This window comes from Mauremys mutica, chromosome 21 (genome assembly GCF_020497125.1).
Source record: "Mauremys mutica isolate MM-2020 ecotype Southern chromosome 21, ASM2049712v1, whole genome shotgun sequence".
In the NCBI taxonomy this organism is placed as follows: Eukaryota; Metazoa; Chordata; order Testudines; family Geoemydidae; genus Mauremys; species Mauremys mutica.
Window position 1 is genome coordinate 6,376,055 of NC_059092.1, and position 24,833 is coordinate 6,400,887.

The following is a 24,833-nucleotide window of genomic DNA, read 5'->3' on the forward strand; positions in this document are numbered from 1 at the left end:
CAATCATTAGCTAATTGTTCCAATAGATATGGGAGGTAGGTAAACTTTATCCACATTTTACAGGTTGGGGGAGGCGGGTGGAAGCTGAGGCAGAAAGGTTGTGACTTCTCCAAGGTAAACTTGTGTTAGAACTGGTATTAGTCCCATGTTCAGGTCCACTAGACCAGCGGTCCCCAACCTTTTTGGCACCAGGGACCGGTTTCATAGAAAAAAAATTTCCGCGGACCTGTGAGATGGTTTTGGGACGATTCAAGCGCATTACATTTATTTTTGTACTTTTATTTCTATTATTATTGTAATATATAATGAAATAATTATACAACTGACCATAATGCAGAATTAGTGGGAGCCCTGCCCCCTATCTGACCCCACCCACTTTCTGCCCCCCCAACTGCCCGCCCCCCTCAGAATCCCCGACCCATCCTGCTCCTTGTCCCCTCACCATCCCCCAGAGACCCCCACCACCCTGGGACCCCACCCCTGCTCCCTGTCCCCTGACTGCCCCAACCCCTATCCCCCCGCCCCCGCTGAGTCCTGACAGACCCCCCCGGAACACCCACAATCCAATCCCCCCCATTCCCTGCCCCCTGACCGCCCCCTCTCTGTGCCCTGACTGTCCCCAGGACTCCCTGCCCCTTAGCCAACCCCTCTGGCCTCAGCCTCTTACCCCCGGCTCCCTCCTCACCTGGAACCTCAGCGCCTCGCCCAACAGCTGCAGTGTGCCTCCGGCGGGGCCTGAGCTCCGTCCCGCTCAGAGCCGCATGGTGAGGGGGCGGGGCTGGGAGCTCCACGCCGAGCGGAGGCAGCTGAGCTCAGCCTGGAGCTCGCAGCCCCGCCCCCTCACCATGCGGCTGTGAGGGGGCGGGGCTCAGGGGCCCCGCCGGAGACACGCCGCTTGATGTGCTAGGGGTCGGTTCGCGGCCCGGTTCCTAACAGGCCGCGGACCGGTACCGGTCCGCGGCCCGGGGGTTGGGGACCCCTGCACTAGACCATGCCCCTCTTTGTTTGAGGCTAAATTGAAATTCAGAACTCAAATTTTCATTGGAGTTGTAATGCAGGAGTAGTTAATCTAATCCTTCTATTAAATGTACAAAACAAAAATCAGAACCTTTTGCAGTTACACTTGCCCCAATTCTTCACTCATTTGGGTATGTTTGGTATCTTACTCTACAAGGTTTTGCAAGTTACTGCCTCAACTCCTTGAGGCTGAGGAAATAAATACACCTCTTAGATTATATGAATGAATTATGGGATAAAAGAATATGTAGTGGTTGGCAAATATTTACTCAAAATAAAAGTTGCAAGGAAAAAAGTCTTTTTCTTGATATCCACACCCTGCCTGTCTTAGCTTTATGTTGCTTTTACTTCACAATAAGGACCAAGGGACTCATGGTCACCTGCATAAAAATGCTTAGAAAGCTAGGTTCTTCAGCATTACATTTGCTAAAAAATTAGGAATCTGTTTTTTTTCCAATTTCTGAGCCAGAACCAGTGCTTATAGAAGTTTTCTGGCTCTGGAGGCATTTCTGATGGTCTGACAACCAAGCCCCTCTGCAACAGTCTTTTACTTCTGTGGGCTTTCTGCAAATTTTATTTGTCAAATAAATGTGGAGACTCCAGCATGGTACTGGGGAGTACAGGCCACTGGCTGCACAGAGATAGGAGATAACTGTGCAGCTCCCCCCTCCCACCCACCCCGCCCTGGACACAGACTCAGTGGTGAGGCTGCACCCAACCCTGACACAGCGAAAGGACTGGGCCTGCCCCTGAAACATCCCGGGCCCTGCCCCTCTGTGTCAGGTGCACCAGGTGTGGTCAGGCAGATTCAGCAAGGCAGGATCCAAGTGTGGAGGGACTTAGTGGGGCGGGGGGGTTAAGGTGTGGGTTGAGAGCATTCTATGTGGGGCAGTCTGGGTGTGGGCAGCTCAGTGGGGGATCCAGGTACGGGGGAAATCTGGATGCACAGGGGCTTGTTGGAGGGGGTTCTGGGTGCAATGGTAATGGGACTCTGCAGGGGTGTAATAGAATATCAGGGATGGAAGGGACCTCAGGGGGTCATCTAGTCCAACCCCCTGCTCAAAGCAGGACCAGTCCCCAACTAAATCATCCCAGCCAGGGTTTTGTCAAGCCTGACCTTAAAAACCTCTAAGGAAGGAGATTCCACCACCTCCCTAGGTAACCCATTCCAGTGCTTCACCACCCTCCTAGTGAAAAAGTTTTTCCTAATATCCAACCTAAACCTCCCCCACTGCAACTTGAGACCATTGCTTCTTGTTCTGTCATCTGCTGCCACCGAGAACAGTCTAGATCCATCCTCTTTGGAACCCCCTTTCAGGTATTTGACAGCAGTTATAAAATCCCTCCTCATTCTTCTCTTCTGCAGACTAAACAATCCCAGTTCCCTCAGCATCTCCTCATAAGTCATGTGCTCCAGCCCCCTAATCATTTGCCCTCCGCTGGACTCTTTCCAATTTTTCCACATCCTTCTTGTAGTGTGGAGCCCAAAGCTGGACACAGTACTTCAGATGAGGCCTCACCAATGCCGAATAGAGGGGAATGATCATGTCCCTCGATCTGCTGTCAGTGCTCCTACTTATACATCCTAAAATGCCGTTAGCCTTCTTGGCAACAAGGACACACTGTCAACTCATATCCAGCTTCTCGTCCACTGTAACCCTTAGGTCCTTTTCTGCAGAACTGCTGCCTAGCCATTCGGTCCCTAGTCTGTAGCAGTGCATGAGATTCTTACATCCTAAGTGCAGGACTCTGCTCTTGTCCTTGTTGAACCAGGTGGTTGGGGCTCAGCAGAGGGGTATGGGTGTGGGGGCCTCAGTGCAGGGGTCCAGATGCAGCTGGTTGGGGCTCGGTAGGGTGGGGTTCTGGATGCGGGTGGCTCATCGGGGTGGTGCAGGGAGAATGGGGCTCATCTGGGGAGGTCGGATTCTGGGAGGGGGTGGTGAAGTTTGGTGGGAGGGTCTGGGTGCATGGGTGTTGGGCAGATGGGGGAGCACTCCCTGTACAGGGATCCCTTCCCCTGCCGCTGTGGTCCATATGAAAGGTAGGACTTCTGGTCTGTACCAGAGTTAAACATCCCTAAACAAGCCAAAAATGGCTTTGTAAATTATTTCCCAAGTCTTATAGAAGTGAGATTTTTGAGTTTAACTTTACCTTTCACCAGTCCTTAACTATTGTCAAGGAAAGGACCCAGATGTTAACTAAATGCTTTGGCAGGTTGTCTTATGCCTCTGTTTCTTTACACAGTGGAATGATTAATCTATTAATTGGTATAACTCACTTTGTTGTTAATTCAGGAAAGAGTAGCAAAGAGTCCTGTGGCACCTTATAGACTAACAGACGTATTGGAGCATGCGCTTTCGTGGGATTAAATGTTAACAAACAAACAATACCCACTTCGTCGGATGCATATTGTTAATTGTTATTCATCAGTTTAATTGATTGGTGTAACTGACTTCAGCTACTTCCAGTTAAATACTGGAAACCATAATATACCATAAGCAAAAATTCCACACTTCACTTTTCACTAAGGATTCAAAAATTGTACTTATCTGTGCAATTAGGAGCCTCTGTGTTTGGCTTAATTCTGCACATGCTGTCCTTTATGCTTCTTAGGGCATGTCTTCATTGCCAAAATAACCCCCTGTGACAGCAGTTCTCAGAGCCCGGGTTCTACGGACTTGAGCTCACACTGCAGTGCTAAAAACAGCCATGTAGATGCCCCTGCTCAGGTTTTGAAACTGGGGAGTGGGGTGGGTTTCAGAGCCAGAGTAAGAACATCTGTGTGGCTGTTTTTAACACCATTGCACAAGTTTGAGTCTGTTGACCCAGGCTCTGAAACTCACTGCTGCAGGTGTAGATACATTTTCCCAGGCCTCCAGATTGGCTTATTACTATGTCCAAAACATCATCACATTTAATACTACCTAGATCAGTCTTCGGATGAAAATTTCATGGCATCTCATCTTCACTGCCACATTTATTTTTTGTCAAGTCCCTCTATTTCTAAATGGGTTGGGAGCTCTTTTGACCCTAATGGCAATCAAGATTACTAAATTATATTCCCAGTTGTGCCATTAACTTTCTGAGACACCTTGATAAGTTATATAACCTCTCTGTGCCTGAAGTTAATCTTTAAACGGGTATCTATCCAATGTTAGGCTTTGCTTATGTTTGTAAAGCACTTTGATCCTCTGAAAAAGCTATTGAAATGCAGTTTTATATTTTATCAATCAAAAGTCTACTGCCTCTGTGACATACTGACATATTCATTCTTAAATTCCATACAATCTGTTCATGTGATTTGACCACAGACTATTACAATAATATTTTTTTTAAAATTGGTTTGGGTCTAGAATGTCCACAGCAGAAAAGTGTGTGCATCAACTCGCCATCACTTGCCTTACTCCCCTTATACTAGAGAGAAAATGCTAATATTGCTGAATCCAGAAATTATGAATTTTGTTTTTGTTTTCCCTCATTTGGGATTCCTTTACAAACTATGTAAATCAACTAGTGACTGCCTTTGTCATAGTGCAGTTGATGGAAAGATTAATGTTAACAAACAAACAAACAAGACCGATTGATGGTAAAGTAGGAATTTTTTGCATTTGATAGTCTATGTATCTCTGTGTGCCCTCCTTTAAACATGATTGCATAATTCCAATCCACTATTTCTCAGTGGTGATGGTACTGAAAGATTTCTCTAGTCATTGGCCACCTGTTTGCATCATTTTATAGTATTTTTCTACATAATTCAGTTAATTATCAGAAGTTGCCCTTAATTTGGCTTCTTTAGCCTTTGACTATGCAAGAATTCTTTCAGTGGCTGGTGATGGAGAGAAAAGGAAGCTTTTTTTTAATGTTCCAAACAAAACTTTTGTAAGAAAAATACTAGTAATTCGGGACATGCACAAGGCCCTGATACTGCAAATATGCACATGCTTAACTTTACTACCATGAGCAGTCCCATTAATTTAATGTTTCAAGTGCCTAAGTGTTTGCAGGATTGGGGCTGTTGTGATAAGGCCTACAAATTTACCGTAATCATGAGTTCAGTTTGTAAGAAAGTGAGGCTAAATTCATAAAATGTCACAATCTATAACAACAGATGTGGATGAGAACCAGAGAAACTGGATTAGTCAAAACCAAAGATGCCACACTGATATAATCCAAGGACTGTTGAAGTTATGCTTGTTAAAAACCGATATGTGGAGCCAAAAGTTAATGAACCAAAATTGGTGTGTCAGATATTAGGCCTAATTGGTGGACAAAATAATGAGGGGGTGGGCTATTCTACCTATCACTCACTTTTTGGATCCTTAAAAGTAAGGTTTTTTTGGAGGGGCTGGGTGGGTAAAGGAAGAACAGTGAAGGAGAACAAACCAAAGCTACTGAGTAAGCTTCACCATCATGTCTGGCACCCCCACTATCTCCTCAGTCCCTGGACCTTTTTTATTCTAATCCTGAGGGATGTCCTGACCAGATTGGGCCAGAGAAAGGGCCATTGATTAAGTTATGTTAACACCTTTGGTCCATTTATTCCATCTAAATTAATACAACGGGGATTAAATCATTCTGGCTTGTACATTGCCCAAGACCTGTATGTTATTGAAAATGGTTATGAAGGACCACACAGCATGTCTCGGTTTAAGACATAGGGTACTTTTTAAATATGCATACCTGTTAATATATTTTAGGGGTGGGTGTTGTGTATCTATACAATATGTATCAATCATTTTGCATATTATTAGTTCTAAAATTGGATACCATTGCCTTTTCTGTAGGATCTGCTTTAACGAAGGTATAGTGTTTTAAGAAAATTAGGAAACAAGTGTGCTGAATTAGGATGAATGTGTTTGTGGTTATATGGACTGAAGTCCTTTGGGAACTGAATCAAGGCAGTCTTTACAGTTGTCTAATCATAAAAACTACCAGTTGCTGCAGTGTCTCCTTGGAGCATGGCCTGAGAAAATAAAAAGATATGAAATAATAGGTTTTGGTCTTTGGCTTTGGAGTTCTGAATGTGTATCTACAGCTGTTTTGTATGTTGATTGTTTGGAGAACACTTAATTTGTGCTAAAATACTTTATCATTTAAAGTGCATATGTCCTAAGATCCAGTATGAAGGAAGCCCTGGTAGCTTTCCTTCTTAGTATTTTAAATATTTAACTAGGCACACTTGTTCTGTTGCAAAATGTTTAGTGAAGGCCATGAAACTATTGAACTATATGACAAAGACAGAACACAGACATTGTTTTGCTGGGCAATATTACAACTGGAATATATGTAGTGTTTTGCTTGTCTTTTAGTAAAGCTGTCTTCAAAAATTTGCTGAGAGTCTCATGTTTGGCGTAGTGTCTTAATGTTGTGCTGTAACTTCAGGAACTTTGCTGCACTACCTAAAAAGCTGTAATCACCTGGTCGATCTAACAGCTGAACACACTTCTCTAGATCAGGGGTCGTTAGCCTTTCAGAAGTGGTGTGCCGAGTCTTCATTTATTCACTCTAATTTAAGGTTTCACATGCCAGTAAAACATTTTAACGTTTTTAGACGGTCTCTTTCTATAAATCTATAATATATAACTAAACTATTGTTGTATGTAAAATGTTTAAGAAGCTTCATTTAAAATTAAAATGTAGAGCCCCCTCGGACTGGTGGCCAGAACCCAGGCAGTGTGAGTGCCACTGAAAATCAGCTTGCCTTTGGCGCACATTCCATAGGTTGCCTACCCCTGCTCTAGATTCTTATTGTTGGTGGTTGTTGCTTAAATATTGGTTTAGGATTCATGTTGTGTGATTGGAAAAACCTGTCTACTAGTCATTCGTATTCTTTACAGTAGTGTAGGAAACAAAAAAACCTAACAGTTGACTTTCAAGAATTACGTTTTTTTAATTCTGATATGGGAGTTTAGTTTAACAATATATGCTTTCACTTTTCACACTGTCGAGAAGAATTTGAGGTTTATATTGTTGATTTTAGTCTTTCGTTTTTATGCTCAAGACTTGATTGTCACAGTCAAGTGAGTTTGATCTTCACCTACTATCTCTAGTGGACTTTTGTCCCATTACAAAACAGCACATCTACTAGCCTTTGCTCAGGAGAAAACCAGGACTGAAATAACAGGAATGTTGCAGGTCAGGATTGACGTGCACTGGCAGAACTGTGTAGGGGAAACTTCACTGTCACTCCGGCATTATTGAGTTTGTGGTGTTTCCTGTGTAGGGAATGGAGGTGAAGCTAGAACAAGTCAAGTAAGTCTGTTTGGTACAGTACTAGGATACTAGAAGTGTAGTAGTATTTCTACATGCTATACACAGACTAGATGAGCTTCTACTAATGCTTCAACTGCAATAATCGCTGAAGTCAACATATGGTGCTCAAATGCAGCCCTGTAGATACCAGCAACTTGCATTTTAACTTTGTGTGTGCAGTTATTTGTGTAGAATTACACTGACTTGCTGATCAGCTGCATACTGAGACTTTAGACATGTAATTTTCCCCCCTCTTCTTTTTTACCATTAACTACTTCAAAGACACAGGTAATTTGGATAATGAAGTAGGAATTAATTATATTCTGCTTTTCCTTACATGTGTTTCATTTTTCAGGAGGACACGCTCCTTGCATGGACCATGCCCAGTGACCACATTTGGACCAAAGGCATGTATGCTGCAAAACCCTAAAACTATAATGTAAGTACCTCATTTTCAAATGCACAGTATTATCATTCTACCTTCAGGAGAATATCTTGGTCTGTCTTTTTAATCAATATCCACTGTATTTTACTCAGTGCTTAAACAAAGATTTTTTCAGTTACCTTGAGAAGTGCCTGTGTAGGATCTGATGCAGCTTGAAACGAAGAAGCACAGGGGAAGTGTTTACCACACTGTGATACCAATTAGCAGTTTCTGCACTTTATAATGCCTATGCAAATCTTTGTGGTCCCGTCCCACCCATCTTTAAATGGAGAAAAATGTCAGTTTACAGGTAGAATAACACAAGAATGCCAACAGTAAAGAATAAAATAAAGGATGAGAGAGAAATCTGGTAAAAACACCAACAACCTCAATTTTCAAACATCTACTACTCCTCAAATTCACGATATTGCGATTCTTTACAGAAAACAATTCTCTCCATTATAACTTTAAACTTCAAATCAATGGAGAAGGATTCCACCACTATCAGATAGTATTGTGCTAAAAAAAAGAATCCCTTCCAATGAAGCTCAGTCTCCATCAGTGACTAAAGTTCTTTTCTATGTAATTCACATCAGATACCAAGAATTACAGATTGTGTGACTTCCCAGAATATAACTAATGTACTTAATACTGTTTGCATTCCCTGCATTATTCTAAGTGAAATGGCTCATGCCCTTTGCCAACTGGAAATAAACTTATGGGAAAATTGGCAAATGTGGGCCATAAATATACCCTATATATAAATAAGTAAAAGTTGTTACAAGTTAGTTATTCAGTTTTAATTCTGCTAGGAAGCTAGAAACCAAAGAATCCTGACAAATGTATCTTTAGAGCAGCTATACTACAAGATTAAACTATTTTAGAAATACATTAAGATTACTTATTTAATTGAGGTATTACATAGTTTGATTAGATCAACCACCAAATGCTTAGGTGTGAAATGTAGAATAATATTGTCAAGCCACATTTATATCCTTCAATTCTGGATCTTTAACCTCCAGTATAAAGCCAGTTTTCACCTGTCTAGAAAAGAGTAATATCAGAGCGTGGCAGTCTATGACCACAATAATGGCAGTGCAACATGCTGCAGTGGGTCAGACCTACGACAATTCATTAAAAAAAATAAAAAGCGCTTCAATCCATGAGCATGCAGTTATAGTACTGTAGGTGCATGTTCATGGATTGAAGCGCTTTGCCTATCACACCTGCTGTAGGTGAAACTAAGCTCAACTAGGCAATTTTGCTTATCCCATGCTCTGCTGGTAAAGTTAGTGCAGAAACAAGGCATTAACAATTCTTCAGGTGGTGTCGGCCAGTGGACATCAGTTGCATAGCATAAAAATAATGCCTATTGCTCTTGAGCAGACACTGAATTCATTCCTAATTTGGCAAATAGGAGTTGGATGAGAGAGAAGGTAAATACCAATTTGGACTAACCATCTTGGTAAACATCTCTTTAAAATAAGTTGGTGGGTGCACTGTTACTCTAATTTTTAAATTAAAAATGTACAAAGTGAAGTGATCTGGATTTTTAAATGTGCATTTAAATTAGTAATTTTTCCTCAAACTGTGTTGGTGATTTTTTCAGTGAGGGTGTGGAGGAAATTGTTATGTGTAGGCAGGTCTTTAACTTCCTTATGCCCTCTGTCAACAGGAGTCTGTGGCTCTGATTGTAATTTGTTTAAAATTTTTCTTACATCATGTATTTCACCACCTGATTGTGGCAAATATACTCCTCCCCATGGGCTGACCCAGAGCTGTACAATATAATGATAGCATGTCAAGATTAGTCCAGTACAGAGACTGGAGGCAGTACTAAGAGCACTCTGATTGCCAAGAAAAAGACAGCTCATGCAGGGTTCAGAATTGCTGGGGAGATAAGGACATTCTCAGGTCATCCGAGTGAAAGGCTGTTTAGAAATCTAAACTGTAAATAATAGTTTTAGCTTTTAAGAATTGTATTTTTAAAGTCAGATTTTTTCCAGATTGTCATTTAAAATACTTTCAGCAAGAGGAATGTAACAGAAAATCCTAGAATAGAGTGCAAAGGCAGCAGTTTGTATAAAAACACAAAATCTGAGTCTTTTTACATTGCTAGTGTTTGACAGAATTGAAGAGTTTGTTTGTGGAAAAGCTGTTGAAATGACTGGAATAAATTTTAATGAAATCAAATACTATATTTTTGTTTAAATACTATATTTTTTGGTAGCTTTTAGGCTCAGTTAAACTTTTTTGAAAGGGGTTTTTGCAAATGAAGGACATTAGGATGCGTCTAAATACTTTTTTGTAGCACTTTGATAAGGAATTTTTCTGTGAAGCAGCAAAAACATTTTATCAGGACTATTTGAAACGTTCAACTGGATATCTACTTCAGACAAAAATGACTTGTTTAAGGTAGCAGTTGAGTTAAAAATGATTAGGTCAAGGCCTTTTCTGGAGTTTTCTCTCGAGCACTTGCACAACGTTTGAAGAAAGCCATGAAAATCTTTAAGCATGTTATGAATGATCCCTCATTTAATAGAATTGCATGGAAATGGTGAGTACAGTGAAATAATAAGCTGTTTGTTTGAATAAAGTCCATATGAATTCTGATGTGTTCTCAGATTACTAAGTGACATTGTAATGATACAATCTGCAGTTCTTACAGCTGACAGAGAACCAGCCTGATTATGTTGAAATGTCTTTATCCTGTCTCTTTGTTACAGATATGAGGATATTCTAATTTACTTTCTGAAAACGTGTAGAGGAGAAACAATACTGTTTCCTTCATGGTCATTAATGTTGAAAATGACTTGTAAAATTTGAATCCCTTTTCCCTTTGCAGTTGTTTTTGCAGCAATTAAAAATTAATCTCAAATGTGCTGCTTGTGACTTTTCTTCATTGTTCAGTTCCTTACTCTTTCAGGATTTATTTTTAAAAACAGTTGTTAGTAGTTGGATGGTGAAATTGGAGGAGATTTGAAAGTGTGTCGTTACCTTAGTTTGTGATGACCTTTGAAATAAAATACTTTGTCTTCAAAACTAAAACATCTAATAGGATTAAATATAGTGGAGAAAACGATGGAGGAAACTGAAGGTCTTGTAGATGGTATGGGGTAGATGAGTTCTAATCCCTGTTCTCACGTTTACATTCTGTTGTTACATCTATATAAAAAAAATACAGCACTATTTATGTCAGTGACTATGTACTTGGTGTTTCGGTATCTCACTACAGTCTGTAGTTAATGCTATATATGTACATACAATATACGTATAAGCAATTCTGGATATAGGAGCTGATCTTTTCAGCTTTTATCTTGCAATTCAGGATAGCTTAATGAAACGTTGATACTATGTATGTTGGAGATGCCAGGAGGTATAAAACAGCTGTTTGTTTTAACCCTCTATCTTCCAAAAGATGGCTATTCCAAATCTATTTGCAAATTTGGCTTGTTCAGCATTTGCATTAATCCACTTTTCTGCCTAGATTACATCTACAGCATGTGGAAAAAGATGAGATGCTTATAAACTGCTAAGCACAAGTGTGAAATTATTTACTTAGCTTTAGACATTCATGCTAAAGAAATAGAGCAGAATATAGATGTTCCCTAAATCAGCTAAATGTATTATGGAGCCACAGTTGTTGCCTCATATTTAGGGTTGCAACTGAGGTTCCATTACAGATTTTTCCCTCCCAAAAAATCCACAAAAAGTTATATTGGTTTAATTGTTAGATTAGATCTAAGGCTAAGGTTGTTTTTGTAAAATTAGAAGTGAGTTTGACAAACTGAAAAATGAATTGGACAGTAAAACTCTTTTTTAAAGGAAAATATGGACTCTCATCCAGCAAGAACGTTAGTGAAGTTTTTATGTAGGAACAGAATAACTTGAACAGCTGCTAGCTAAGCTAATTAGTTATGCTTTCTGAATAGCATTATTATAATATCTCTGAAGAGGAAATATAAAATGTTTACGTAGGGAACTTCCCAGACTAGAGCTGAAATATTTAAAACTTCCCTTTACAGCTCTTGACAAGTTTTGATTTTAATTATTTTAGATTGAGAGTCTCATTGATTAAAATGCTTTCCCTCTTTTTATTCTACTGCTGTTTTGGATGAACATAGCCATGAAATTCAAGTCTGAAGAAAAACTGTAGGATTGATAATCTATAGGATTTAAAATTGAGCTATAAATGGTTTTGGCTGAAGCTTGGTATGTAAATTGGAGTGGCTGTATCAAAATACTAAGGGAAACAGACCTTTAAAATAATTATATGAGAGAGAACTGTGTTTACTGTTCTTTAGATTGATATAGACCCATGCTGAATATTATAGTGTTGGATGAAAAGCATAGGTAGTCTTTCGTGTTACTGCGCTCTCAGGTTTACAATTGAATGCTTCACCACTCTGATAGTCCAAGTGGAGTGGCCCCTAATGCAAGAGACATGGGAGCACAGTTGCTGGAAGTCTGTTTGTGTATGTCTACACAGCAACTACACACCTATGGGTGGCCCGTGCCAACTGACTTGGACCCCTGGGGCTTGGGCTGCAGGGCTGTTTCATGGCTGTGTAGACTTTTGGGCTCAGGCTGCAGCCCTGGCTCTGGGACCTGCAAGGCGGGAGGTTCCCAGAGTTTGGGCTGCAGGCCAAGCCCAGAAGTCTATACAGCAATGAAAAAGCCCCACGATCCTAGCCTAAGTCAGCTGGCATGGGCTAGCCATGGGTACCTAGTTGCTGTGTAGACACCACCCTTTGTGGAGTGGTTTGTAGTTCAAGAAAGGGTTTTAGTAGCTATCATGCTCCCAGCAGAAACAAAGGACCCATGCTCTCAAACTTCTCTAGCATGTTTATACCTGCAGGAGTGGGCACCTTAATATTACTTGAGTCTGTCAACTCAGTGGGGAAATAAGAATTACTATACTGGGGCAGAAAAATGGTCTGTCTAGTCAGAATCCTATACAGTATAAAGCAGTGCTGTTTGGCTTCAAGAAAACCGCTTTAATTATAAATCACTGTATAATTGTTTAGTTGCATCTTTCTGGACCTCTCATGATTAAAACTTAGAACATTTTCTTAATAAAGACTGAACAGAATGTTCTCAATGAAAAGTGCAATCACATATTTGCTGAAAGCTGGTGTGGTGTTGCATTGTAGCCAATCTGATCTCTTTACTAGATTAAATTTAGCTATCGTATTAAAGTTTTTCATAATTTATTTACCTCTCTTTTAGTCCAGCATACTTTGACTAAAGGGGACTCTTAACTTGATGGTAATGAAATTACAATCCATTTTCCCACATTTAATAATTATACTGTTGATTTCCTTCCACAGGCATATTCAGGACCCAGCAAGTCAGCGGTTGACATGGAACAAACCTCCAAAGAGTGTCCTTGTTATCAAAAAGATTCGCGATGCCAGTCTGCTCCAGCCTTTTAAAGAACTCTGTGTATATCTTACTGAGGTAATTCAAATAAATAATGAATAAATGAATAAATAAGTCAGTACATATAGAGAACAACAGAAATAATAAATTGTTAAACTTTAAAACAAGTGACTCTCTTGCTGTAAGAGCTCAGCTTAATTTAGCTTTAAGGAATCTGGTTCTTTAACATAGATGAATAGGGTAAAATATTCATTTCATTATGCCTTGAGAAGAATATTACCAAGCATTACCATATCACAGGTATGTAATGAAAATTCCAAAGTTTAGTGTCATTAATTCAATCATTATGTGGCTTTCATATGACAATAAGTGTAATGCTTAAATGCTACAGGATTGTAGCAATACATACAGAAGTAGGCAATCAGTCTTGTAATATTTTACATCATTATATGTTTTAAACTAATAGAATATTGCTGAGGGTCAGGTGCTTGTTATTTAATTAATAGATTTTTTTTTTTTAGTAAATAATTATGCTTCTTTTAGGAGAACAACATGATAGTTTATGTAGAAAAAAAAGTGCTAGAAGACCCAGCCATAGTTAATGATGATAATTTTGGACCAGTGAAGAAGAAATTTTGCACTTTCAGAGAAGGTACAGTAATGATTTCTTAAAATCGAGGTTTACTGCCTTTTCATCCTGTTTCCTTAGTGATCCATTCAAATGAATCAGAATTGTCTGATGGAAACCTATTCTTGATAAACCCATGTAGCTGTTGTTTTGATAGCCTGCTGTCGTTTATTTACAGTTGTAAATTAACATCAGTGTGCTGCACCAAATTTACATCCATAAATTTAAACCTTTGATACATTATGTAAATTAAACCTTTATTGTCAATATTATCCTCTAGATTATGATGATATCTCCAATCAGATAGACTTTATCATATGCCTGGGAGGAGATGGTACCTTGCTTTATGCTTCTTCACTTTTTCAGGTGAGTCCTATAGGGAATAGTTATTAGAGGTCCTTTCCCTAAACAAGTCCTCTATATGTTAGAGACAGTCTTGATGTTTTCTGCCATGTTGTGTTTATTTTATTCTGTTCCTGCCAAGTCTCCCCTTCTCATCCAAAAAGCATGAGAGCTACTTAGGTGAATTATACCTTTGTTCTTACTATTATGCACAACTGAAGTAAAATCCGTAATTAAGATATTTGCTGACAGATTGGGCTACCCCTTGCACACCAGGTATGGTAACTTTTACACATTAAAAAGCATGGAAATAACATAAATGTTTGATTTGTGCGACATTTAACAGCTTCCCAATTCTTCTTTCTATTGACAGGGTAGTGTACCTCCAGTTATGGCTTTTCATCTGGGATCTCTTGGATTTCTCACCCCCTTTAACTTTGAGAACTTTCAGTCCCAAGTTACTCAAGTTATAGAAGGTAAGTCTTCTAATGTCTTTGCTGCTTTTTAGAGAGTTATCCTTTATTTGTCTTGTTAGAATTTTTCTTTAAACTAGGACTCAGCTGAACTATCAAAAATAAATACATAGATATTTTAACAACTTTCAATATTGTTTTCCTCACTGATTTGTAAAGTTGGAATGGTCCAGAAATCACTTCTTACTTGGTTGTGGTGTGTAAGGAAAGAATATATAACTAATGTTTTGCACAATTTATGAGTATAAAATGCAAAAACCTAGATCTAATGGCATGGACATATGCTACTAGATGACCCAACCGCCTGTAACTTCTCTGTTTTTGTAAACAGTGCCATGTTAAAATGGTAAGAAATCAAGCATCCAAAAGTCAGAAAACTCAAACAAATTAAAGTTTCTTCTTGAATGTTATTTTGTGAATCTAATATAGCCCATTGATATGTTAAATAGTAAACTATTCAAGTTTACATTGAGTATGGTAAAATGGAATAGAAAGTCATGTGCCGTGTGACTGAGTTAGCACTGAAGGAAAAATCTTAACTTTTGAAGTTTGACTCTCAAGTGCTTAATTTCTCAACCTGAAGGTTGCATTTACAGTAGTTCTTGGTATTTAAAGTGTGTTTGAAATAAAATAAAAGAAAAACTGATGCCACTGTTCGCTGGAAAATAAAGCTGCTCAGCTTGCACCCCAAAATTAAGACATCCAAAAATATTAACAGAATTCTCATGTTGCTAAATTATTGTCTTTCACAGTTCATACCTTTATAAAAATTAACTGATTTGTCTTCATGCTTGTCTTACTTACATCTCCCTGAGCATTATCACCAAGCCAAATACAAAGTTTCTATCTTCAGCTGGTTTAGGTTATGTACATGTAAATTCTCAGATTTCTTATTAAAACATATGGGGGGGACAGTGAGTTTTTATGCTTATGTTACTCAAATTTGACTCAAGTTTTGCTCATTCCTACAAAAAAAATTCTATTTTTAATTAAGACAAAGGATGGAAAATTCTCCTGCAAAAGAAACTGAAAAATGGGGAAAAACATTTCACAGTGACTGCTACCAGTTTACTGTGAAAAATGGTGCAGTTCCTGATAATGTAGTAGGTGCCACTCTAGTGTGTGTGTGTTTTTTCTTCACTTATTTTTTTCCTATAGGCAATGCAGCGCTTGTTCTCCGGAGCAGACTGAAAGTGAAAGTAGTAAAGGAACACAGAGAGAAGAAGACATTGATACAAAATGGTATTGAAGAAAATGGAGTGATCTCTACAAGTCTAGAGATGGAAATGGGCAAGCAAATCATGCAATATCAGGTTTGAATAGCATAAAACGGGAAATAAGCAAAAGAACTAAGAAATAATTCACTCTTCACTTGAGATAATCACCAGTTCTCTTTTGTGTACTGTATCTACACCCAATTATATTAACCCAGTATTATGACACCTATGATATCTGATTCCACATAATTTCCAGAATAATTACTAAAGATAATGAAAAAAGGGTGGGTGGAATGTGCAGAAGCAACCTAATTGTGTTTAATTTCTGTAATATTCTGTATCTGCACCAAAGGTTTCCTTACCTTTTGAAAACCAAGAAATTACTTACAGTAATCTTTACCACTGAATCTCCCACTGATTCATATAAGCAAAGGGAAAATCCATCAAAACTAATGGAAACTGGCTTTTGGAAAGTCATTTTTGATCCATTGCACCAAATAATCATTACAACTGGTGATCACTAAAACAAAAGTATATGACTCCAAGACTAAGCTAGACTGACATTGTAATGGGGTGGATGGGGGGGTGTTAACCTTTCAGAGATCTGGGAGACATACTTAACTGCTCACTTGTCAGATATTATGCTGGCAGGGAAATAACTAACTAGTGGTATTGTACATTATGTCAGGTCCTAAATGAAGTTGTTGTGGATCGAGGTCCTTCCTCCTACCTTTCCAATGTGGATGTTTTTCTAGATGGACACCTCATAACCACAGTGCAAGGTGATGGTAAGTCCATTTCATAATCAAAAAGCTTACAGCCTGTCCCTATCTTAACAGTATGAGGTAATCAGCTCTTATTTAGGTTGCTCCTACTTTTTTTTAAAAGGGTGCATTGTTTTATGAGGTAGAAATCAAGGCCTTGGCTTCTGCTCCTGGGTTGTTGAAAACTATGTGTGCAGAGGAGTGGTGAGTTTCATTTAGACAATTGTTGCAGTCCATAGAGCAGCACTGAAAGCAGAAAAGAGGCTTACAGATTGTATCTTATTATGTGGAGGCCTAGTGTCAAGTCATCACTTGTTTGTGTAGGGGAATTAGGGACAAAAGGCAAGGGTGAGAGGGGAAGAAGTTTGGGGAAGATCCTGGAGTTGAATGTCTGAGTTTGCTGAACTCTTAAGATCTTTTAATGACGTCACCACTTATTTAATATTAGCACTTCACCTGCAAAGCTCTTCAGAAACATTAATTCTCCTATCCATCTAAGAAAAATAAATATCTGCATTATACAAAGGGGCAAGCTGAGGCACAGTAGTTTTACATGACTCGCCCAAGGCTGTAGAGGTGTAGTCTGTGTCAATGCTAGGATTGGGAAAATGTTTCTGGCTCCTGGTCATGTGTTCATTACCACACCTGTCATATGAAATGTGAGTGTGTGGTTTAGGCGTTTCTATTTCACCAATTTAACTTTTTATAAGCAATCTGTTAAAGCATTTAGCTAAAAATTCGAGCCTCTACTACACCTGTGTTGAGTGGAGGAGAAATCCAGCCAATGACTAAAGTCAGAAAGAGCTTTTTAAGTATTTTCAAATGAAAGAAGTGCAACAGTCCTGTTTCTTAGCGTCCTTTTAAATAACAGCATTGAGCCAAGCAGCCACATGTATAAAACTCTTGTTCCCTTCACAGGCGTGATTGTTTCCACACCAACTGGTAGCACGGCTTACGCGGCTGCAGCGGGAGCATCTATGATTCATCCAAATGTTCCTGCAATAATGATCACCCCAATCTGCCCTCACTCACTGTCCTTCAGACCCATTGTTGTTCCTGCAGGAGTTGAGCTCAAGGTTAAATTGTGTTCTTTCATTTTTTAAAGATAGAAACTCATGGAGATAACTATTGAATGTGTTCATTATTATCCACCATGCCAAAACATGACTGAATACTGTAGAACTTTGTCAAGTACTCTTAAAGCAACATATACTTGTTTAGAAGAATAAACTTCTAGACCATGAGTCTTCACTGACTTGCACCCTATATAGTCATCTGTACCTATGCAAAGTGGGTGTAAATACACTACCATTCTAATTAGTAATAGTGTTTTATATCCATTTTTCATAGCTGTAGATGACTACACAAGGTGAAAGGCAGTGAAGGATCAGACCCTGGTGTCAAAAGTAGTATCACAGCTTTCACGGGTGTGTAGTGAAAGTGGTATTAGCACATTTTGTTATAAACTGTCTCTGTCTTTTACTACTGTGGTTAAATATAGTTCTGCAGAAAAATGTGGCAGGCAAGGTCTTAGTACAGAGTGGATTTTGTTTTCACAAATACATTTTTTAGTTCAAAAAATGCCAGGTGTTTTGTGTTTATTAATTTAGATAACTGAAACAGTTATATAGTAATCTATAATATGGAAGTCTTGGGCTGTTTCTTAGAGGGGTGTGGGGCAGAAAATATGGCCAGGAGAGTGAGCATGCTGGGTGGAGTTTAAAGAAATGCTAAGTTTCTACTTCATGGATTTGTTGCTTATTAATGGCATCTCTATAAACCCACAATTATCTACACAGTAGATGATAATGCTTTTATGGTGGTAGTTGATCACTTTGTGGCATCTCATATTTAAAAGAAAAACTGTCTTAAATTTGCAAGCCTTAGACTCACCCTGCATCAAAATTCAAATTTATTATTCTAGAATGCAGATTAGACACTGTTTTTCGGAGAATTTCATAATTTCATCTCATTGAATTGGGTCATGTATTGACTTTTATATCAAGCTCAGGTCTATTGTAACTGGAATGCCTTTGGTAAATCAGCTTATTGCCATCATTAGGAAAAGGCTCCAGTTTACATATTACAAGGGGACGTATATGCCGCATATGAAGTAAATTGTATATAAAATATTAAAATTTTATCCATAATATGCCAAACCTTTCATTAAAAAATGGCAGGTGAGGAAGCTAAATTTCAGTACAACAATTAGATCACTGAAGAGTAATAACAAAAAGTGTAATATTCAGGGGAGTGCTTCCTCTTTGCCCTTTAGCTACAAAAGCTCTTATTATTTCATTCTTGAGTCTTCTGCTTTTCTCTTCCTCAGATCATGCTGTCCCCTGATGCCAGGAACACTGCATGGGTTTCATTTGATGGGAGGAAGAGACAGGAAGTCTGCCATGGAGACAGGTGAAGATTTTTCTTTGACGTTATGGCCTTCCTTCATAATATTGACACAAGTATCTGTGGCCACACTTTCAAACTTGGGTTAGGGATAGTAGGGAAATGATTGGGGGCTTTATGATAGGTCATTATGACCCTTACATTTCAAGCTGAATTTAAAATGCTATATTGTTTCAGGCATTTTCTCACTTGAAATAAAAAATATTCAATCACATTTTAAAAGCAAATCAAGTGTCAGGAAAAATCATACAAACATTACTTAATGCATGTCCTTAAAGAATTCTGTGGACTTCAACTTATGGTCCTCATCATGAGACCTGTTGATCCCAGTGAAGTGAATGTGAGTTTCATGGACTCCATACCTCTCAGGATAAGACCATGTTTGTGTCCTGTGCCATTGGTGAAGCTGATAAAACATCGTAAAGAGCAGATGCATCCCTTTGTTGTGCTCAAATAAACTTATACAACAGCAGATGCATTGATGGGCCCTTGCTAAGTTCAGTGACAGGATTCTGCAGCTCATGAGACACAGTGCTGTGGCCGAAAGGACTTAACCTCTTGTAGATACAATGACATGTGAGAGCCCAGAGAGGATACACTAAGAAAAAAACCCAAATTGTCTTCTGCTCAGTGTGGTGTTTTCCGTGATAGACCAGTCATGCTGTGTGACGCACTGCCTTTGTTTCATATTTGTGGGCAGGCAGGGAATTGGAAAATTGCCAGGAACTTGCACTTGGAGTCTTCTGTATTGCCCTGACCACTTGAAAAATGGAGGGGGTGGACAGATTAGGTGAACAGCAAGACTCGGAGATCCCAATCTTAGATTTGGTGATTGGTCTTTTAGTAGAAAAGTTAGACTCTTTAGTATTTGCTGCCCTTATTTCTGAAATTTGAGGATCATGGTGACAGTTTAATATTTTAAGGTGTTATATTTTGAGTTGGTCTGAAGGTGAGGTGCTTAAACCCCAGCAAGGGGTAAGATGAGAGAGGATCATGGGCAAAGCAGGTTGGCCTAGAACCCTCTGCTCCCAAGAGCTTTGGTCTACAGTATCTCTCAACATTTGTAAAGCACTCTGCTCATTGTATTATTTTAGGCACTGTGCCCCATCTTTGCCACCGCCAGACTTTGGAAATTGACCATTCTCCAAAGGATTGAATGCTTAGTGATGTAGCCAGTGTCCCAAGGGTGTATTTTAAAAAAATATATATAAATCTGGGAATTCAGGACTGTTTGATTCTGTAACCATAAATGTACAGTTTTATTACTATTTATCCTCCCTCTTTACTAACTGAGGGTATTCCTGTATTGCAGTATTAGCATCACTACCTCTTGCTATCCCCTCCCTTCGATCTGTTTCCGAGATCCTGTGAGCGACTGGTTTGAAAGCCTGGCTGAGTGTTTACACTGGAATGTTCGGAAGAAACAAAATCACTTTGCTGTTGAAGAAGAATTTTGAATGTCAACACCTAATGAGACTCATGGGAACTTAAAATGGCAGTATCCCTTGTATAAAAATGTTTGTTCAGCCTAGGGGGACTAGACCAATACATATATTTTTAAATAGAGATGTAGCTCCATATCAGTCTGCTCTGCTGATGACCAGAAATTATCATGTTGCTTCCTGTCTCCTGAGAATAGGAGTGGAAGAATTTATAATCTGATTTTTTTTAATTTATAATGGGTTGGTATTTTTAATCAATATCAACACACAGGTCTACAAACGACCTCAAACACAATTGTAACAAGTAATTTGCAGACTAGCATTATAGGTTGTACCCAGATACATAATAGAAAAATGGCATTAAAATATTTGTTAATTTGGTAGATTTGTAATTTCGGGGTTAAGACTTCTCATCTAAAACTCAAAGGATTTTTTCTTTTTACAGTGCTCTTTGTTAATTTAAATGAATGCATGGTAGTCCAAATGTCTTCCCATCAGGTGAACTATTTAAATATTTTGCCTTTCCATAAAAATATAGCAAGAATTAGGGGAAAGAACCACTATACAGATACTCTTCAGATACAACTTACTATAAAAAATACACATAGTTTTGTAAGTATTGAGAACCCTTTTTCTTTCTGCCCATTTGAACTAGCATCATTTAGGGTCCCCATAGGCAGCATTGACAACTGCCTGGGTGGACAAATTGGTAAAGTGGCATTTTTTTTGTTTATGAGCTAATTATGCCCGAGCAGTTCACTGCTTTCTGAGCATGTTTGTGACCCTTAGAAAAGGTTTGGGTTTTTTCTTTTCTCTTTTTAACCCTTTGGGATAAGCAGCAGCATTTGAGGTTGTAAACTACAGATTTTTCATCAAGTGCTCATTGTTGACCCAACAAGCAGAGTCTCTTCTAGGATGGCTATATTGTTGTTCTTTTGAACCACTAATTATGTTAACTAGTCTCACATTCTAAATTAGGATCTGAATGCTCTTCATGCCCATTGAAGATAAGTGTGCTTCTTGCAGGATTGGGCTTTGAGTAAGGAGAAAAGGGATACTGCATTGATAGGCTGATCAGAAACAGGACACATTCCCAGCATAGTAGCGATGGTGCCTTCAGCACACTTCAAGATATTTTAAGTCTTGTATGTACTTTTTTAAGAGTCTTTCAAATGTTTCTAACCTGTTTATGTACATATTTTATTGTACATGCTTTTATGAAAACAAGTAGTTTGAAAAAAAGGTTTGTACTACAATCACTTTTACTAAAAAAATCAAACTCAGTTATAATGTTTACATTTATGTTCTCTGTGGTGCAGTCTCTCATAACCATATTGTTCAAATCTTAGCATCTTCACGTATCTCTGCATAGACCATTAAAAGGGATGGATGTTCTCTGCTAATCTTGAAGTCTACAGCATATTATTGCAGAGGAATCTGTTTCTTACTGATTAAGTGTGGGATTTCAAAGAAGCTCTATTGAACTTTCATGGTTGTCTTGCTCTTGTTAGTGTTTGTGCAGTCAGGGGTAACAATGGGAGATGTATTAATTCCCATGCTCTACCTACCCTGCAGTCTTCTGATTCATGGGCTAATGTCTCTTTTCTTTTTTTCATGTTGCCTTGGTCTGTTTAATTTTGTCAAATCAAGGTGAGAGCACGCTGCATAAAGCAGCAGATTTAAACTCTCTGGTAATGGTGTAAATCACGCTAAAATTGTGTTAATATATATTCATGTTCAGTTTGTAAATGTTTTGTTAGCTAGAATATTGGTTGAATTCCGTCTGGACCAGCAAAATTTGTGACACCTTTGAGTATGTTCAGACAGCTTTAGATCTTTGTTTTTCACTTGAATTTACAGTATAATGGTTATATCACTGTTTAAAGTTGCTTACGGGTTTTTAGCCGACAAAGTATTCAATTTTCGAACAGCTGTTTACTTTCTGAGCTATAGAAACATATTTTGTTTCAGAAAAAGATAAATTTCCCTATTTAAAAATGCAATAATTGAGAAAAGGAACAGAGTAGAGCCTTTAATTTTAACATTTAGTATATAAATGTACTAAAATGAATGAGAATGAACAAAAGGCTTTGCTGGATAGGAAGTGAAAAAATAAACCATTTGAGAAAATGTTAAGGCAAAATAAGTTAAAATGAGCCTTGTATAGAACAGCAGTTTTTTGTTTTTTTTTTAAAAGCTAAAACCTAGCATTTTAGCACCTTTTGTATTTGTGCTTTTTTATAATAGTAAATATCATTCATTATATGGAGCAAATTGTGGAACTTAAATTTTCAGTGTACATTTCATAAAATGTAATCTCTAAAACCCTATATAACTACTCCCTCTAAATTTTACTTATGTTTCTTATTAAAATTAATCTAACATACACAGGCAGTTGCATTATTTGGCTCTGAGTGAAGTTTCTTCATAGTTTTGCCAGCGAAAGCCACCTTGATGTCAAAAATCTGTGGATTGCTACACAGCTGAATAGAGAGAGCTACAATCATGTCTACAGAGAAGAAAGTAAGATTTATGCTTCAGTTTTCACTTTGGACAAGATACTTAATCCTGTTTTCTTACCAGCTTTGCTTAAACAAAAAAACCTAAACAGTGAGTTGTGTTTTAATACTTTAAGAATTTATCTAATTGTAAGAATGCCCCACCCCACCCCTACTCCAAGACCCATATCCCTAATTGGCCATACACAAGCAGGTTACTAAGACCTGGTCTAAACTGAAATGTTTTTAGTAACATAGCTATGTCAGCAAAAAGAATGAGGATTACTTGTGGCACCTTAGAGACTAATAAAATTATTTGGGCATAAGCTTTTGTGGGCTAAAACCCACTTCATCGGATGCGTTCAGTGGAAATTACAGTAGGAAGATATATATATAATATAATATATACACACTCAGAGAACATGAAAAAATGGGGGTTGCCATACCAACTCTATTGAGACTAATCAATTAAGATGGGCTGTTATCAGCAGGAGGAAAAAATAATAGCCCACCTTAATTGATTAGTCTCGTTTTTGCTGATCTAGACTAACACGGCTACCACTCTGAGAGCTATGTCAGTTAGAGGCATGATTCTTCCGCCACCCCTTACTGATACAGCTATTCTGGCAAATGCCCTAGTGTAGATGCAGATATACTGGCAAAAAACTCCTTTTGCCATTATAGCTTACTCTGTTCGTGGAAATGATTTAAGCTGTACCAGCAAAAGACCTCTTTTACTGAGACAAGCTGCATCTCTACTAGTGTGCGGGTTGATGGTGTAACTATACCGGCAAACCCTTTCATATGTAGATAGGGCCTAGGATTTGTAACTTAGTCCTTTGAAAGGAAAAATGAGTTGGTGCTCTCCAAAACTTAAAAAAAAAAACAAAAATAAAAAAGTAAGTTATTGAGGAACTAAAACTGATGTAACATAGTATAATCCAGTGTATACTGACATCTTAAAAATCCTAATGTTTCATGTTAACGCTTTGGAAACTTGTTACTTATTGCTGAAACATCAAATATTTTTCAAACCTTTCAATAAACTTTTTTAAAAAGTTGGCTTTATGCATCAGCATTTGACCTGTCTCTAGATCATAGAAATAGATGCACAGTAATTTCTCAAAAGTACAGTGTGTTTAAAGGTACATATTGAACACTAGTTTCTATAGTGTCACGGGTATATGGAGGTGGAACTGAGCATGTGTGCACTCATGAGAAAAGACTTCCAATCTTTAAGGAAAGGTACAAAATAAGCTTCTGGCATTTGCTGTATAGGCTAAAACAAAAGCATTGTGTTCATATAGCTACACTGAATTTCTTAAGGATCCAAGAGAAGAAAAATTACAAGAGACGGGGATAAAGAACTAGTGAAATTAAGGACAATTTGACCCCAAAGAAGTTTATGAATGAACATTCGGTTCTGATGCCATACAGCTCATCCTGCTGTACCCAGTGATAAATACTTAAAGAATCTTTAATTAGCTTGGGAATCCAAGGCATCTTTACAGGATTTCTCAACTAGCCTAGCCTGTAACCTGTCCAACAAAGCAACAGCTGGTGCATATTCTCAGGCCACATGAAGGGGATTGACAAGCAGTGAAGGAAATTCAGTGTTTGCTGCATCTGGTTAATGTAGCTGGTTTTGAATGATGTATCCACATTAGAGCTGACATGCCTGAGATTACGTGCCAGGAGGGCTGTCACTTCCTCAGTGCAGAGACATGTCTCAGCAGTTGAGAAACATTGCTATTTGTAACCAAAGCACCACCCAAAACCACACCAGACCTTCACATGACCGTGATTCCTTTTCTTGCCTCTACTGTGTGGGAATAGCATTGCCCCATCAGGGGACTCATTTGGCTGAACTCACCTTGCTGACAGCATGACTCCCACAATTGTTTACATATGGGTCACAAGCTCTCTCTCTCTTGTCAAAGTGAGTGTTCCAAATAACATTTCCAGTTTTAAATTACTGGGTTTTAAGT

General features: G+C 38.5%; 1 protein-coding gene across 5 annotated transcripts in view; it reads left to right on the forward strand.

The window, feature by feature from the left end:
- Positions 1-22,737, forward strand: part of NADK (NAD kinase) — a 39,020-nt gene extending 16,283 nt beyond the window's left edge. For 3 of the 5 annotated variants that reach the window (XM_044995869.1, XM_044995870.1, XM_044995871.1), the window contains 10 exons: positions 7,625-7,708; positions 13,024-13,153; positions 13,619-13,727; positions 13,984-14,069; positions 14,419-14,521; positions 15,677-15,831; positions 16,424-16,523; positions 17,418-17,575; positions 18,829-18,911; positions 20,218-22,737. In XM_044995869.1, coding sequence (XP_044851804.1) covers positions 7,625-7,708; positions 13,024-13,153; positions 13,619-13,727; positions 13,984-14,069; positions 14,419-14,521; positions 15,677-15,831; positions 16,424-16,523; positions 17,418-17,575; positions 18,829-18,911; positions 20,218-20,362 — 1,153 coding nt within the window. In that variant the 3' untranslated portion in view covers positions 20,363-22,737. Of the gene's footprint in view, positions 1-7,119; positions 7,270-7,624; positions 7,709-9,532; positions 10,251-13,023; positions 13,154-13,618; positions 13,728-13,983; positions 14,070-14,418; positions 14,522-15,676; positions 15,832-16,423; positions 16,524-17,417; positions 17,576-18,828; positions 18,912-20,217 lie in introns of those variants that run through there. The other 2 variants (XM_044995872.1, XM_044995874.1) reach the window with 2 other exon arrangements.
- Positions 22,738-24,833: the final 2,096 nt, after the last annotated feature.